Source organism: Strix aluco, chromosome 8 (assembly GCF_031877795.1).
Source record: "Strix aluco isolate bStrAlu1 chromosome 8, bStrAlu1.hap1, whole genome shotgun sequence".
Taxonomy (NCBI): Eukaryota; Metazoa; Chordata; class Aves; order Strigiformes; family Strigidae; genus Strix; species Strix aluco.
This window is the reverse complement of record NC_133938.1, coordinates 1,248,067-1,264,684: the sequence shown is the minus strand read 5'-3', so window position 1 is coordinate 1,264,684 and position 16,618 is coordinate 1,248,067. Positions and strand designations below refer to the sequence as shown.

Here is a 16,618-nt window from a genome sequence, read left to right as displayed (position 1 = left end):
TAGGAGAGAACAGATTTCACCCTCTAGATACCAAATATAATATATATCATCATTACAGGCATTTTTTTTTTTAATCTGGCAGCATAAAAAAAGAAGGGTAGTGGAGGAATAATGAGTACTTTCATATTTGGTAGATAAGAGGGGAAATTCCTGTGGCTGTAGTGGCCAGAGCAGCACTCTACCATCTCCTCCTCCCCCATCTTTAAATTCTAGCTTGCTGCACAAATGTAATTTATTCTGCTAATGGGGCTAAGGTTTACCTGCTGTCCAGCAGCCCCGAGGGCTGAGGCAATGAAAGGGACTGCACGTAAAATGACTTTCAGCTGTGCTATTTTTCACTGCTGTTCGCGGGTGGGTTCAAGGTTCATCGCGTGGGAGAACCGAGTCCTCTGCTCTGCCCGGGTACGTGCGGAGCGAGAACAAAGGAGAAGGTCCCTTCTGTGTCTCTGCGGTCACCGGGATGGCTGTTGGCAGAAATTAAACCCTCAGGGATAACTCTGGCAGCCAGGAGTTACGCAGCCATCAGCAGGCAGGTGATGCAGAGGGGCTGAGGACCGTTTCACACCATTCAGCAGCCCCCACCCCTGCGCGGGAGCCCTCCCGTGCAGAGACCTGGCGGCCTCGCCACATCTCTGTCTGAGTCGGGAACGGAGCAGCCGGAGCAGGGTGGGAATTGGCCCCCAGCTTGTCCTGTAACACAGATTTACATCCTACCAAGCGACGGGAAAGCTTAATATGCCCTAAAATATGAATGACTGAAAACTAACTTTATGGGAGGTAGCAAATACACTGATGTCTACATTTTTTAACACAGGAATTTTCTAATAGAGGAACCTTTGAGCTCTTCATGAATTAGGCATAAAGTGGGCAGAAAGTGATAGGAACACATAGGTATGTGCTCAGCGTTGGAAGTGCCCTGGTAAAAATCTCCCCTGCCCTTGCTGCTACAAAATTTTTGGAGCAGGATTTATTGAGAATCCCTTCCAAATTATCCTGAGACCCTTGTGCCATTGCCTTGATCTTGGCTGTTTTCAGTTATGGTACAGACTTTTCCAACTTGCAGATTAAATTTCCTCCCTTGCCCTGAATGCTCAGCAGAGAAACATAAAACAGGAGCAAAAACCAGACCCAACCCAACCTCAGCGTGTTTGCAGCATCCTTGCATGTGCAACGGCAGTGCTTAAGGTCAGTCAAATTGAAAGTAAATTCCTCCCTTTGATGTCAATACTTATTTATCTACTCTCAATATTAAGGCTGAGTGGAGAATTTTTAATTCCTGTTTTTTAACTTTATTTTTTTTTTAACATTTTCTTGTTTTAAAGAACTCTGTGTTGCAAGCTGTAGCATGGTGGAAGGGGTGTGGGTGTGTGCCCCCCTTCCCGCAGCGCTGCGGGAGGAGGGGGCACCGGCACCTCGCTCTGCCCTGGCCCAGGGCCACCCAAGGGGACATGGGAGGGTCGTGAGGGGCCTTGGGCAGCCCCCCCGGTGCTACCAGCCCCCCGGGCAAACCCCGCGAGCGAGGCGACGCACTGCCTGTGCTAAAGTGTCAGGCTAAAATTTATCCTTTTCCTAAACTTCCTCACATATGTCAGTTTATGCAAGAATTTTTAAATTATTTAAGGTTCTTTTAAAAGAAACACTTGTTTTTTCTTTTTTCTCCAAAGAAACAAAACCTTCCATGGCAGGCTATGAAATATGGATTATTTACCTCCAGACTGGGCACAATTCTGATCCAGTCTTAGAAGTAAATGCATATTTAGTCTTTAAGGCATACTGTTATCCATGTAAATACATATTTTGGTATACACATTCTTTATAACACAGTTATGTGGACTAAGCGGAGATTTTGGTAAGCATAACATTTACCATTGTTTGTCTAGAACGCTAGCTCTGAAATGTGCAAAAAAGCAGCTTTTACTGGTGATGGTTTTTAACACTCCTGTATCTTAAAAACATCATAGTTCCTAAAAAAAATATATATATTGAAAAGTTTAAAAAAAGCTGTCTAGCTATGAAGGATACATTTCCTGCCAAGTTATAAACCCTTGAGAAACTGCATTTGTTCAAGAAGTTGTGAGACATCCTTTAATTCAGTATTAGTATAATAGCACGATCAGCAACTGTATAATTAGAGCATCATTGCTTCTACGTATGTCACCGATGCAATGGTAATTGCAGACCTGAGTTATTGCACAAGTAGGAACTTACGGTGTTACAGACTTTGGGGTTTCCAATGTGGACAACAATCTGGATATAAATATTCAGTTATACTGCTTGGAGCTAAGCCATTTATTTTTCACGTTTGAGAGGTGGGAATAAATATAATAATGTTTGCCCGACAGATATGAACAGTATGGGTTAACCCTTTGAAGAAGCATAGAACATACCTTCAAACAGTTGCCTAAAGCAAATACACCCCACAAATTACAGGGTGGGCAGATTTCGTAAAGTGTGGTTGTGTTCAATTTGCAGCAGTCTGCACCGAACGCCCCAATAAGTCCCAATCTGTACAATTACCAGTTTACCGCATGGAACAGATTCACCAAGAACCAAGTTTCTTTATTTGATCAACACCGCCTCCATCTCCAATCCTGCAAAAATCAGGGTCGCTTGGCTAGATGTGCTACGCCTGTTGAATCGACCCGTGCAGAAAGTTAAGCACGGCTCTATCTCTTTTGTAGGACTGGAGGGCTGGGCGGGCAGAGCCTCACGCGCAGCCTTCGGGAGAGCGACCCTGGGGACCCCGCGGGCGCGCGGCCCATCGGCGCAGCCCCCGCACGCCTCGCACTGCGCTTCGCACACACGCGCGCACACACACATGGCTGCTGCTGAAGATATTCAATACCTATTTCAGCTAAGGAAACGCCATTGGCACCTAGAAATGTTTGTGGGTTTTGTTTTAGTTTTGTTCTCTTTTTTGACGTGACAATAATTGCGTCCCCTCAAATTTAAATGAAAGTTCAGAGAAGGGACCAAGTATCTTGTCCATGTTATCCAGTGGCTCTACCTGGTATGAATGCAAACAGTCCATACTTCATTTATTACTTTTTTTTTTTTTCATATTTAATAAACCTGCTGTTCATTCTATTCTGTTGCTGGAAATACCAGGATCCAGATATCAGGAATCACTGAAATGAAATATATCATCGAAATATATAATTTGATCCAGCCACAGTATAGAAACATCTCTCAATTTTACGTGAGACGAGGCATATGCGTTGGGCTATGCGTATCCTTTTTTCTTTCTTCATAAAACTGTACTGACATGATACTTTCTGCAGCACCACTGTTTCTAGCGAATGGATTCTAAAATATAGCACTTTAAAGCTGCAATACAAGAGAGATCAGAATATCAGGACTGTGTCTAGTATAATTTGAATTGGGTTTATACTATTTCCTCAAAGAATGAATTTTGTCATGTTATTCAAGGTTTTAAAAAATGCCACATTCTGAAAAGAGCAACTGCTTAGCACATGGCTGTAAATAATATGATAGGAATAGTACGATCTGCCACTGAACTGACACAGAGTGATCCAGGACATTTTATTGCATATTTTGGAGTCAACATATTTCTGTTTATACCCTGCGTCTGAGTTTATCAGTAACTACAACAGATTCACTGCATATTCTGTCTACATGTTAGCATGGGATAGTATATATTGGGCCTAGCGCAACGCCGAGCCCGCCTTTTCAAAAAGCTGGGGGGTCTGTAAACTCAATTTGGAACTTTGCACAGTATGTGCACAGTATGCACAGTGCTCATCTGGTATTGCTCGCTACAAAACCCTACTGTCAGGAGAAAAAATGCTGTAGTATAATAGTTGTGTCGCCTACTGGAGTTCATATACAAAGCGGGAATAATAACGTTGATAATGGTTTTATTATTCTTGCCATCGATAGCTGCTTTCTAAGCCAGTCAAGACCTGTTGGGGTCACCAGGAGATGTTGCGTTCAAGGGCTGTTGGCCATAGTCACGCCCCAACAATTTACACAGATGGCATTTTTAAATTCATCTCTAAACTGTGAGCAACATTTTGTGTTAATGCTGTCCGGGGCGGTTTAAAAAAAAAGTTAGTAGCATTCTATGCTATTCTGAAACTTGATCCTTCACTGAGTGAAATGAGAGTATTATCTTAATAGACTGCAGTACTAGGAATTGTGTGTGAGGACTTAACTGCTGTGGTACGATACTTGTACAGTGTTAGTACATCGGTAATGAAGTCCTGTCTGTAAAGATGATTCTATCATGGATGGCAACATGCACTTCAGTACAGTTATTGGAGCAACCTCGTTTTAATATATATATGTATTTTATATATATATGTATATATATAAAATTCTGTTTGATATTTCATGTATTTTCAGATATCTAATATTTAAAAGCATCCTTTATCATTGCTAAATTAGCCAAACCAGTACAAAATTAAGTGCAAGAAAAATACCAATTCACATAGTTTTTGCCAGTAATACAAAAGGGACTATTCAGCTTCTCACATTTACAGCCATTTAGGAATTTTGATTTAGCATGACTAAGGGAAACGTTCCTACATTCAAAAGATGTCTCAAAATAATTTGCGTTCTGTTTTGTAATGGGAAAACTAGTTTCTACAGAGATCACCTACTGGTTAGTGCTGGTAGATGGAAAACATAAAAAGGAGTTGGTGCTATCCTTGACCGGTTGCCTAAAAACCCAAGTCGGAAGCAGTTCAATGACCCCCTGGAGATGGGACAGGAGGTTTTTCCTTTTAGCCAATAGCACCTTTGTCCTCGACTAGAGATTTCTTATGCTCAAAAGGATGCTTTAGCATTTCCCAAAACACATTCCAGATTTGTTGGAGAGGAAGAGGAAAGTAGTGGTTTATGAAGGCACACCCATGCTGAATTTGCAGGAAAAAGGAAAGGAAACAGAAAGCAGTACTGCACAATGCAGTTATAATACAAGGCTCATTCTTGAAACCTGAATATCATGCTAGAAGAAAATCTAGATATGTGTAATATTTTGAAGAAATATTTTGAAGGCAATATTATTTGTTTTTTGTTTTTTTATCAAAAAAGAAAAAATGTTTCTGTGTAAATGTGGATAGAATGCTATTAAAGAAGGGAACTGAATATTTGTATTGCAGCCTTAAAGAAGCACATTTTTACTGCAATATTTTTTTTTTTTTTGTAAACTACGGTCTGCAACTCAGCAGACCATGACTGAATGCTTTTGAAAACTTGTAGATTACAAACATGAAATCACAATTAATATCCTCTAAAAGTAATTTCAGAGCTTTCACGTCTTAAAAAAGGACAATGTGTACTGCTTCACAAGGTAATGCAGCTAATCAAAAAAAGGAGTAGAATTAAAGTATTTACATAATGAGCAATTCTACAGAAGGCGATCATCCCCATGTAAGCACTGCTGATTATATCCCACGCTGCTTTTAACAAACTCTACCAGATTGGATCCAGTCATCAGCACTTTCAGAGAATCCTTAAAAGCCTTTTATGGGTCTTTACATTTAGTGCAGAATGATGTTCTTCAGGTAGAATATGCTGGTGAGGGAGGACAGTGTTAACACAAGGTACCAGCAGGAGAAGAGGACTTCGGCGTCACCGGTGATCCCGTACTGGGCTGTACTGGGAGCTGCAAAGAGAAGAAAAAGGGGTTAAGTGAAAATTTCCACTTAGATCCCCAAATTCTTAGTTTTCATTCATTCTCCCAAGAGAACTATTGAGGCAGCAAAAGCATTGTTCTGAAAACTGGAGAAAATGCTGCAAAAGTACCAAGCCCTCCTGCTACACTGGTCAGTGAATATTACTTTTTCTTTTAAAGAGGATAAATTGTTATTAAGGCAAGCATTTAAAAATGTGAGTACTTAACATCAGATGAGCGCTTCATGTTTAAACATCTGAATAATTTATCTGTTTTTAAGTTACTGAGCATTAAGATAGCCACTGAAATCCATGAGAGGTGAATATATTAACTCTGTTGGAGAAGAACTCATTTTCTGTCTAACTTTAGATGCCAAAGTTTGACAATTTTGCTTAGCCAAAGACATTCATATTTATTTTCAGTCTCTTTGAAGAAATTATATTTACTTGCTTTAATACAAAGTCTTTCTCAAATTCCTAGGTAAATATTACAGTAAGTGCATGCAAAGAGAGTTAAAATATAAGAAAACAGTGTCGAGAAACAAGTGAGGAAAGAATCACTTGCAGCAGCCATGAGCAGGCTGTCTGCAGGCTACCCTGACTGCGGCGCGGGAACCCCCCCAGGCAGAAACCAAAGACTTTGGCCTTGTAAAGCCACAGGAGGATGAAGGAAAAGGACCTGTTACCTCATCCTGTGCACAGCCAAGCGATTGGGATGATGCTATTGGGATGTTCTGCTGCTAAATAAACACTGGAGGCCCACTTTGGCAGATTTCTGTATGAAACTTCTCTCAAATCAAGTATTTTTCATTCATACGATGCATGAAACCCAACCTCTTATAGTCATGAGCAGCATCCTGTGCTCTTTGGCTGATCACTGGTATCAAAGGTTTTGCTTTCCAGACTATATGAATATACTATAGATAATTCTAAAACATAAAATCTGTGCAAGTCTTGTATCGAGTGCCATTTCTACAAGCAGGCATCGCTATGTCAATGGCACTTTGTTTAGATGCAAGTTGCAGAATTTGCTTTTTTTGACTAGATTAACCCAATGTCTGCCAGAAACACAGATAGAGATTAGCTGGTGGATGCTGAGCAGGACTGAGCCAGCCTGGTACCCACGTCCTGGTGCTCAAGGCCTTTTCCTTGCAGAGGGCAGAGCAGTTGAAAAAACATGAGGGGAACAGGCATTTCCAACCTCATTCCTGATGACCCATCTTGAGTGAGCTGGGCATGCTCCACGCAAAGGCTGTGCTGCAAAAGGGAGAAACCACTAATGTGGATACTTTGAAAACCACGTGATCTACACGTGAATGAACAGGGGAGGTCTCCCTGGAGCCTCAGGTTGGTGCAGGGTTGGAGGATCCCGCCTCTTCTGCAGGATCTCTCCTTCCACCCCATTGTATTGCTGTCCTGAGGTCTTCTCAAGCCACAGGGTTATCTGCACTGAGAACACCAAGAGATGGTCTGAAGATGAGACTTCAGCCAGCGGCTCTACTCTGCAGGTATGTGGGAGACGTACACAGAGCAGGTACCAACAGTGCAGAAGACAGTTTTCCTGGCGCCAAGCCCAGGATCCACCTCCGACAGCGCCGCTGCCCCTTGCCAGTGCCAAGTCCACCTCTGTTAGGGAGACACCAGGGTACAGTGCACGCCGTGCTGCCGAGCAAGCAAACTTCACCAAATCTGCTTCCTTTCTGGGAGGAGAGGAGGAGGAGGAGAAGTGAGGCACCCCTGATGGCAGGCGCGGGCCGTGCTGCTGGGGTGCCCAGGAGGGTTCTGGGGTGTGAGCAGGATGGAGCCCAGGGAGGAGAGCAGGATCTCACTGCGGGGTCAGTACCTGGTGTCTGGCTTGCGCAGAAAGCCCCCCCCCCCGCCCCAAAATGAACAACAATAATAAACCCACAAAGGGGATTTCACTGAAATTGCAGCCTGTCTGGAGGAGTAGGAGAGACTACAGCAATCACCCCACAAAATAAAAGTGGAGGTTTCACCAAATCCTGTTTGCTCTTTCAGGATGCAGTCTCCTGAATTTCAAGTCTTGTTCAGTCCGAATACTGAAACATAAACATCCCTTTTCTTTCTATACAAAAATCTGGGCTATGTGCTACCGGGTCCGTTTTCAACATATGACATTTAATTTGGTGCAGAGTATGTGATAAAACCAAAAAATCACTCATTTTTTCCCCCACGAAGAAAGGTTCAGGTAATAAAAAAAATTACAAGATGAAGTTTGATTTTGAAGCTTAGTTTAGTGATTTATAACCATGACTAACTGCAGGACAGAGCACTCTCTTCTCATTAAAAAGGAACTTTGGTAAGTCAGTATGACAAATCAACATTTAATTTATTACAAAAACCAGGCTAGCAAGCTGAAGCATAGCGTAGGTGGTATTTCATTTTATCATATTAAAACAGTTTCCCCAACGTAAAGATAATTTGAACTACGGTGGCTATAAAAGCGAGTAGAAAATTATGTAAATCTGATTTCCTGCATAGGAACCAGTACTATCTTTCTAAAGCTTATTAAATCATAGCTGGATTGTTTCAGCACAAAGGTGCTAGGTGAATTAATGGGGGAAAAGTACATAGACTTGGGTAGATAATAGAAAAGCGTTATGGTTCCTAAAGCTGGCTAACTAGAAGAATTTGATGTGAAAGAAACCCGAAGGAGAAGCAAATCTGGAGAAGTTTAAGCCACTGAACTCTGCTGGGTTTGAATAAACTGCCCCAAGGGCCAAGTTCACGTGGTACAGGGAGGTGCAGGATGCCAAACGAGGCCAGGAGCTGGTTTTGCTGGTCCACGGGCAATATTTTAGCCCTGCCGGATCCCACCCTGTCCCACACCTCACCCCCCCCGAGGAGATGGGACCTCGATGCTATGACTGGGTCTGACAAACAGGATTTCTGTTCCAAACAGCATTTAATAAGCTCTCTGAGTTTCTTTAAACCTGTCTTTGGTATTACAATAAAGGATGAAATCCAGCTGTGCTGCATGGCTTCTGGGTTCACTGGGACTGATGTTCTGAGAGAGCTGGAGCCGAAATTTAAAATTATTCTCCAGCCCCTCTAATACCTGTTCCATTTCCTGAGTTCCTTTAAAGAGGGTGAACTGATGTGAGCCTGCTGTCATTAGGGTCTGCTGGCTGGGACCTGCTGGGTGCAGTTTCACTGAGTGACACCTGCAGTGGCATTTGCTATAGAAAACAAAAATAAACCCAGAGCTATTCACATTTGCATCCACGTGGCCCCAAGAGTGCTGCCGGATGAAGAAATTGCTGTCACCGTGGAAATGTCCCCAAAATCTATGGCGTGCCAACAGGCAAACTGACCAGAAATTGGCTTTAAAGGGCTTTTTCGGAACTGTATACTGCAGGTTTAAAAAGTCACGCTATTTTAATTCAAACTGGAACTGTTAGCTGGAAAACATTTGCCATATGCCTGCACAGGACCAGAAGTTCCACATGTGCATCGTGGTGCACCTCCTCAACCCTCTAATTCATCTGTCAGTGGAAAAAGCCTGACTTTCGGTTTGCCTTAATAGTCTGCTTTTATAATTAGCAGCCCAAATTAGAGCACCCTTTGGGAAGCTGGGCTGGCAGAAACGGGCAGGGTGCTGCCCGGGCGTTCAGCTGGGGAGCACCCGGTTGTCTCAGGTACGATGGATGGTGACTTAATGGCTGGGAAAGTCTTGCCAGATCATTATGTCTCTTAACTTTAATTTGACTTCAGGAAATCTCCAAGTGTTTCTAGTCTCCAAAGTGAATTTATAAGCAGATGTCCCTCTCTCACAGTTAGTGGCAAATGGGTTGCATCAATTACATTGTCATGGTAAGTCTACTGGATGGCATACAGTTTAAAATGTTGTGCTTGGCTCTTAAAAATTCTTAAAAATTAACAAGCTTCTGCAGTCCTTTTCTTTTTCACCTTGGTATTTTGATTAACTTCTCCTGTGGCTATCTGATTGCTTTGCTGGCAAAAGAAAATTTTGTTCCTAAATATTAATAAAATTAGGTAGATCTTTTGTGGTGTTTTATGAACTTTAAAAAGTAAACAAACTTACTTTTAAAATTTAAAGATTCTTAGTATGGTCTGCTTAGTCATTTGTTTAGAATGAATAATTATTTTTGATAAGAACTAAGTAGTCCTTGCTTTCATTATCATTGCTGTGTAATGCAAGGTCAGTTTGTACCTGGACCAGTTAATTTTCATAGGGTATTTTTGATGGTTCCCTGTCAGACTCAAAACCTTAGTTTAGGAATGAATGAAAAGGTTTAAATGTTTGAAAATAGCATAAAACTCACAGCTTCTTTTTCTCCCCACTAAGACCTTAGCATTGAATGTCATTGTTTTATACAGACACACACACTTGCACTTGCAGTCTTAATATTTGTACAGGAAGATAATGGTGGAGGTATGTATGATTAGGCATTAAATAAAAGCATGAATTATTTGACTCTGTGATTGCATCTGCAGCTATCCTGGGCATTTCCATAATACCTACCACCACCATTATAATGGAGTACTCTGTTTATAACTGATTTTACAGCATGTGAAGATTTTGGTACACAGAAAGGGGGAGGAGAACAGCGGTTGGCCCGCAGAGAGGTATTTATCTGGCTAAAGATTCTCATCCAGAACAATATCTTGGTAACTATTTGAAATAGAAGCCAAGGTCAAATTGTTTGTCTCCCCTTGTGCTGATCTGGCAGTGCAAATTCAGTTCACAGCCACGGTAGCGATACCTTAAAAGAAAGTGAATTTCCATCTAGAAGAAGGTTAAAATGAGCTTGATGAAAAGTGTGATGTTTGAAATATAAAATGACCTAGGATTGAGAAGATGCAATACGTTTACCATAGATCAGCTACAGTCACTGTGAGAAAATAATTTACTTTCTTGCTAATAGATATGTTGTTAAATTTTCCTCGGAGCCCGATGAGCAAGGCAGGGGCAGGGTGTCAAGCTGAGCCGCACAGAGGGCAGTGCCGCTGAAGAGCTGGGAGGGGACCCAGTGGGCTCGGCAGGTCCCTGTGCTTGTCCTCTCCAGGAGATGGTCCTTCCCCACGGAGCTCCGCGGGGAGCCCTGAGCTGCTCGGGATTTCCACCATCACCTGCCCGCTGAGTGTAACCCTCAGCGCTGACATACAGCAGTGGGTTACAGGAGGGGGCTTGTGTGCACGTATCGCACCATGTCCTTATCAGCGTTATCAGGCTTGTCTAATCTCCCTTAAGACATTAAAATTATCTGTAGATCTGCGTGAGCGGGCACTCTTGTTGCAGCAGGGATGGAGACACGTGGAGAAAGATTCTGATCTCCCTCCCCTCTTTGCTTTGTAATTCCCTGTGTTATTAGTTATCAATAAATGTGGGTCTGTTTCTCATGTTTGACAAGATTGCATCTAGCATCTTTCCTGGGAGTCATTTCCATGGTGTCACGGTCCTGCGGAAGGAGAAACCCCTGCTAAGGTCGGCACTTGCCGTGTCCTCCACCGCCGTCGGAGCACGACCGCCAGCCAAGGTCCCTGTGTGCATGCCTCTGAAGTCCACGTGCTCTTACCAAGCTTCCCTTTTTTCTAATTTAGTGATTATTCTACATAATCCTAATGTTTTATAACAGTTAGCAGTTGTGAAAATATTTAAGCACACTCTTAGCACAGATAGGATTATATTCAGACATCTCTCCTGGTAGTGAATAGAAAGGAACAAAGTACTATTATATCACTATCTCTAATTAATACAAGAGATTAGGAAAAGTACTATGCTGAAACATGCAAACCAACATTTCCTAACACCAAGGACTGCATTAACCAGAAATAATTATAAGCTTTAATGCTGATGCCTTGTAGACAAAAGCATGGACCTCTTTAGGTTGTCTGAATAAGCAAGACTAATTCTGTTAAACGGATTATGCAGGGAGATGTTAATAAGCATTTCATTTAACTATATTCAGGTTAATGATTTATTATAGGAAAGCCTTAATAAATAGGTTTTTGTGCAACATTTAAAATATACAGAGAAGGAAGGAATAAACTAACTCAAGGTCAAAGCAGCAAGAAAAAAAAGACAAAACAGACTGGGCTGTCAAAAATGGTTTTTTAGAAGGAAAGATTGTAAGATAACGGGACTCTGAAGGCTCAGTTGAGTCCTACAGATAGCATCTCTAAATATTGTTACACTTGAAGTTAGTTGAGGATTTATGGCTTTGGAGGAGCGGGTCGACAGTCTATAAAAGACTGAATTAGAAAGCAATGGCTTGTGATAGGAGGTAATCTGCTTGGAGAGCGCTAGAACAGGCTTACGAGTGTTTTGACCAAAGGAAAGTTTGTCAAGAAGAGAAGCCTCACTCTGTGCCTCGGAGGCCAGGCAGGATTGTAGACAGCTTGACCTTGGGAGAACAAAACCTTAAAATCTTGTGTAAAAATGAATCAGCGAAGACACCGATTTGTTTAGTCTTATGCAAATGCAATCATCCTCAAGGCTAAGCGCCCGAGACAGGAAATTTACAGTGATGGAAAATTCACTAGTGAAGCTAAATAGATAAATCTGAATGAGGAGGCCCTTCTGAAGTGTGTGCCAGATGGAGACTTTGATTAAACAGAGCTTTGACCATAATAATAACACTTGGAATTTAAGTAATGTTGAAATGCGTTTGGACCACGCCCGTGGTAGCTGAGAGCTGGATGTGGTGACTCAGAAGGTCCTCTCCAGCCTGATGCTCCTCTGTTACTGGTATGAATCACTGAAATTCCTTTTAATGAGAGAGAAATGTACAGCACTGCCCAGGCCAACATCCCCAGAGCTCGTTTGAAATGCAAAATGCTTATGTTTTAAATATATTCGCAAGAGACTATTTTATATGTGATGTATGGGCAAAATGTTTTGTTTATCCCAGCAAAGAAAATCAAGTGAAGAAACCAGCGCAGAGCTATGCAGCCCTGGCTTTTGGAAAAATGAAACACATTTTACGTGATGGCTCATGGGGCACTATAAAACGTTTTCATGAGTATAACCAACTGTTAGATGAGGTAGCTCAACGCCACCGGATGGGTCCTCACCTGTGCACAGCGTTCATTTGCCTCCCCAGTCCTTCCTCATGAAATCACAGGGACGAGGATTATGCCAGGAACAAGGGAGGAACGTGCTAGGGGACTCCATCTCCCTATAGCATCACCGACATCAAATATGTTGGTGTAGGGAACAGCTAAATTTTGTTCTGTTAATGCCTGTGCAGTCATGGGTGTAATTTTAGGTAGAATTTTGCTTTTGTGTATGTTTTAGCCAGGAGTCACTTAGCGCTACTGAGACAAATATATCTGAAAATCCTTGAGAAAGGAGACAGGAAATATTGCAAAAGTTGTCCATGAGCTAGCTCTGCCTGGATGGATAAGACAGAGCTGTAGAGGATAACGCCAACAACTGTGAGGTTCTTAAAAGAGTGGGTTTATCATTCTCTGAAATGTGAGGGTTGGCAGAAAGATTCGGAAGATGAACCCCTCAATAGACCAGTGGAACTGGTAAGGGAGGGCTGTTGTCGGGTCCTACTCACCGGCATTCATGCAAGGCTGCTGTGAGATGCAAAAACTGTAAAATGAATGGCTTATGCTGATTAGTTATTTCTAATTTAAATGAATAATGTAGCATTTTTTTAGTCTTAAAACAGGAATACAGAGAATAAAAGATTATTGCTAGAACTGCAGAAGCAAAACCCAACTATTTGTTGCACTAAAATATTAAAGCTTAGTATTTTAAATACTTGAGATAGATATGCCACCAGCAATGTTTTAAAGTGAAATATCATCCCAGTGTGTGTTTTCTGTATCTCTGTGTATGCACAGAAAATAAGAAGCCTTTCTTGCTTCAGTCATAATAACCCCAGTTGTGATATGCTCTGTATATCTACTTTGAAACTGGTTCCTGATACTGATTCTGAGTTAAAATATAAAATATGATATTTACAGGGCCGAAAATAAAGTCAAGCAATCAAAACACGATAACTAGCTCAGCCACCCAGCATTGTAATTTCCTAATTGTGGGGATCTTTGCCTGGGAATTTGGGTTCCCTGGCTGTGCAAACACACGTCCAAGGCTGCAGCAGAAGAGACACGTTTCCCTCCCTGTCCTCCGCAATAGTCAGAGTCACCCTTCCCATCCCACCCACTCGCACACCGACAAATAACTCATGCTAAATATTGTAAACAGTGAAGTACTAATTTAAAACCAGCTAAAAATACACACAGTAATGTAAATTTTAAGATGACTTTTGCTTGCTTATTAATGTGATGGGGCATGCCAGACACATTTTGCAGTTGTTCGAACTAGACCTACTTAGAGAACACTTAACAGCTGCATTTCATTAAGCTTACAGAGAAAGCTAAACCATAACTGATGGAGGCTGTTAACTATATGCAAAAGGTTTTTAAGTGTCTTAATTTCTGTTCTCAAATAACTCTCTGGAACAAAGCATTTCCAAAGTCAGCAACTTCTCAAAAGTCCTCAGTGCAGGCATCTCCATGGATATGGTGTGGCTATGGAAGCACCCCCAGCCCCCCGCGGTTGACTCACCAGCACCGTGATATCTCGCAACCAGAATCGCTCCCTTTTCTGAGGAAAGTGTCCCATGCTTGGGCTGAAGAGGACGCCGTTAAAGATCTACCCGCCAAGTCGGCAGGGTGGCATTTGGAGATGTGGTGCTGGGGCTGGAAAGAGCTTTGGTGGGCAGCAGCGAGTCACGGTGCCGAGGGGTCACTGAACCAGGTCACTTTTAAGATTTTTGCTGCCTCCTGTTTGCTTTTCCCCAGTTTCACTGCCTCGAGACCTGTTGGGGTCAACCACCTCTCAGCAGCCTCTCTCCCACTTTCAAAAGCTGTGCTAACAAGTGGAACCCTAAAACTGTTGGTTTTTTCCCTAAAACTCATTCCTCCTTCCCGTCAGCTTCCAAAATCCAATGTTTTGTTTTCCAAATTGTCATTGATTCTTCTCACTGAAATCCAGGTTTAAATCTGATTGTTATTGTTCGCAGCAAAAGTCTAATTTTTTTAAAAAAAGGAGTATTATTTTAGAGAAACAAACATCTCTAATTTTTCAAACTTAGAAATGGTGAGTAAATTTTCCTGCTAATTTATACTTAAAAAAAATCACAGTAATTTGATCATATGTAAAGTTACAAACGGATTAGCAAGTTTTCATTGAGAGAGGGTAAGATGACCTTTTCATTCTAATTAAATGGATGCTAATCCTCTCCAAGGAGGAAGGCACATCTTATACTTAGGCACAAGGTCCTGACAACTCAGAAACCTTGATTTTGGACATTTTTACTTCACGTGCCACGCTGTGGTCCTCAGTGTCAGTGTGTGCTTTTTGAAGGAGTGCAGCATCTAATTATTAGTGATACGATAGTCAGAGACCTACAGAAGCTATTAACATTTCTTATACGTACACCTTGAATTGTTAGAACACATGCTAGAACCCAAACTACTGCATTTGAATACGTTTGAATGTAAGCACTTTATATTGCTACTGTTTTCACAACGAAACGGTATTGTTAAAACTTTATTACCTAGGTGTGATTTGTTTCCAAACTTGCGTTTTAAATTTTAGCATACGGTTGCCGATAGAAAAGTCCCCATTTACAGGCAATTATCACACAGCGGTACCTAAAAATCCCTGTAGTTATTGCTCACTCTGATTATACGGTCTCGCTGTTGTTCTTACTCAGTAGTGTTTGTAAGTGTGGGCTTTTCAGTGGGGGCCAGGCACACACTGTTTTTGTTACTCCATATTTCTGTATTTACAATGGATTCAGGTAACATGAAAAATTGGCAATGGTGATTTGGAGAAACTCTTAACAATAGCAGCCCTAACGCAAAAGCCTGTTTTGTAGATAATCAGTGTAAATAATAGATTCCCCACATGCTGCTGTCTATCAAGTTATTTCTTCAAGCAAGTGTCTCTGGGTATCATAAAATCAGAAAAATAGTGGTGCTCAGACAAAGCAGGCTCACTCTAATCTTTCAGATAGTGCAGACACGCTTTTGTTGCAGCTGCAAAAACAAAACCAATTTTAAACCCTATGCATTGTTGTACCGTATATCTTTAACGGAATTTCATTTAGACACAGATAAACTTGATCATATCAAATAAAAAAACCTGCCATTAAATAATGCAAAGGGAAAGCATCCTTCTAATACACTAATAGGATAAATGAAGCAGGCACTGAATACAGTGTCTTAATGTTTAACAGGATAAAATAATACAGCCCTGACATACCCAGTTTCTACTGCAAGGAATATTTCATAATCCCAAGAAGTATTTATGAGGAGAATTACTGTGAGGGAATAGAATAAAATTTGGCTTTATATATCATCCTTTATACTCAAGTTACCTCAAATTTCTTTGTACAGCTGAGAAGTGCAGTCATGTTGGAACAAATAAAGTATCTTTCAGGAACTTCAGAGCTGTGGATGTGTACCAGCCTCGGAGGTTTGAGATGACTTTTAACCGACGGAGGAGATGCCAGCCCCAGTCCTGGGATGAACCTGTGCTTAGTCTGCTAGCACTGACCAGCAACACAGCGACTGTCCCAGGGTCACCCGCGCTGGGATTTTAGAAGAGAACCTCAAAGCTGGATGTGTTGTAATGAGAAGGAGCTGCAAGCGTTTCAGAGGGCAGGTTAAAATTAAAAATAAACTTAGTGACTAAGAGAAATCTTCGCCTTTATGTGGGATACACATAAAGATTGCCCCCGGAGAAGGTAAGTGAATGATCTGCTTGTGTCTGGAGCAGGTAGAACAAGATCAACAGGTCTGACCTGCGGCAGGTAGGACCCAGAATAGCTGTGAAGGCAAACTTAGCCCTGGGTTGCACGGAAAGGATGAGGAATCTGCATCACTGCAGAGTTTTAAGTGCAGTGTGTGCAAGTATCTGTCAAAAATAACAGTAGACACCACCTCTCTTGCCTGTGGGAAGAGACCTTTCTAG

General features: G+C 41.8%; 1 protein-coding gene across 1 annotated transcript in view; it reads right to left on the bottom strand.

Moving 5' to 3' along the window:
• Positions 1–2,058: 2,058 nt before the first annotated feature.
• The window catches only part of NEGR1 (neuronal growth regulator 1), a 290,159-nt gene continuing 275,599 nt past the window's right edge, over positions 2,059–16,618 (bottom strand). The window contains exon 7 of the mRNA XM_074831746.1: positions 2,059–5,629. Within this exon, the coding sequence (XP_074687847.1) occupies positions 5,505–5,629 (125 nt within the window). The 3' untranslated portion in view covers positions 2,059–5,504. The remainder of the gene's footprint in view (positions 5,630–16,618) is intronic.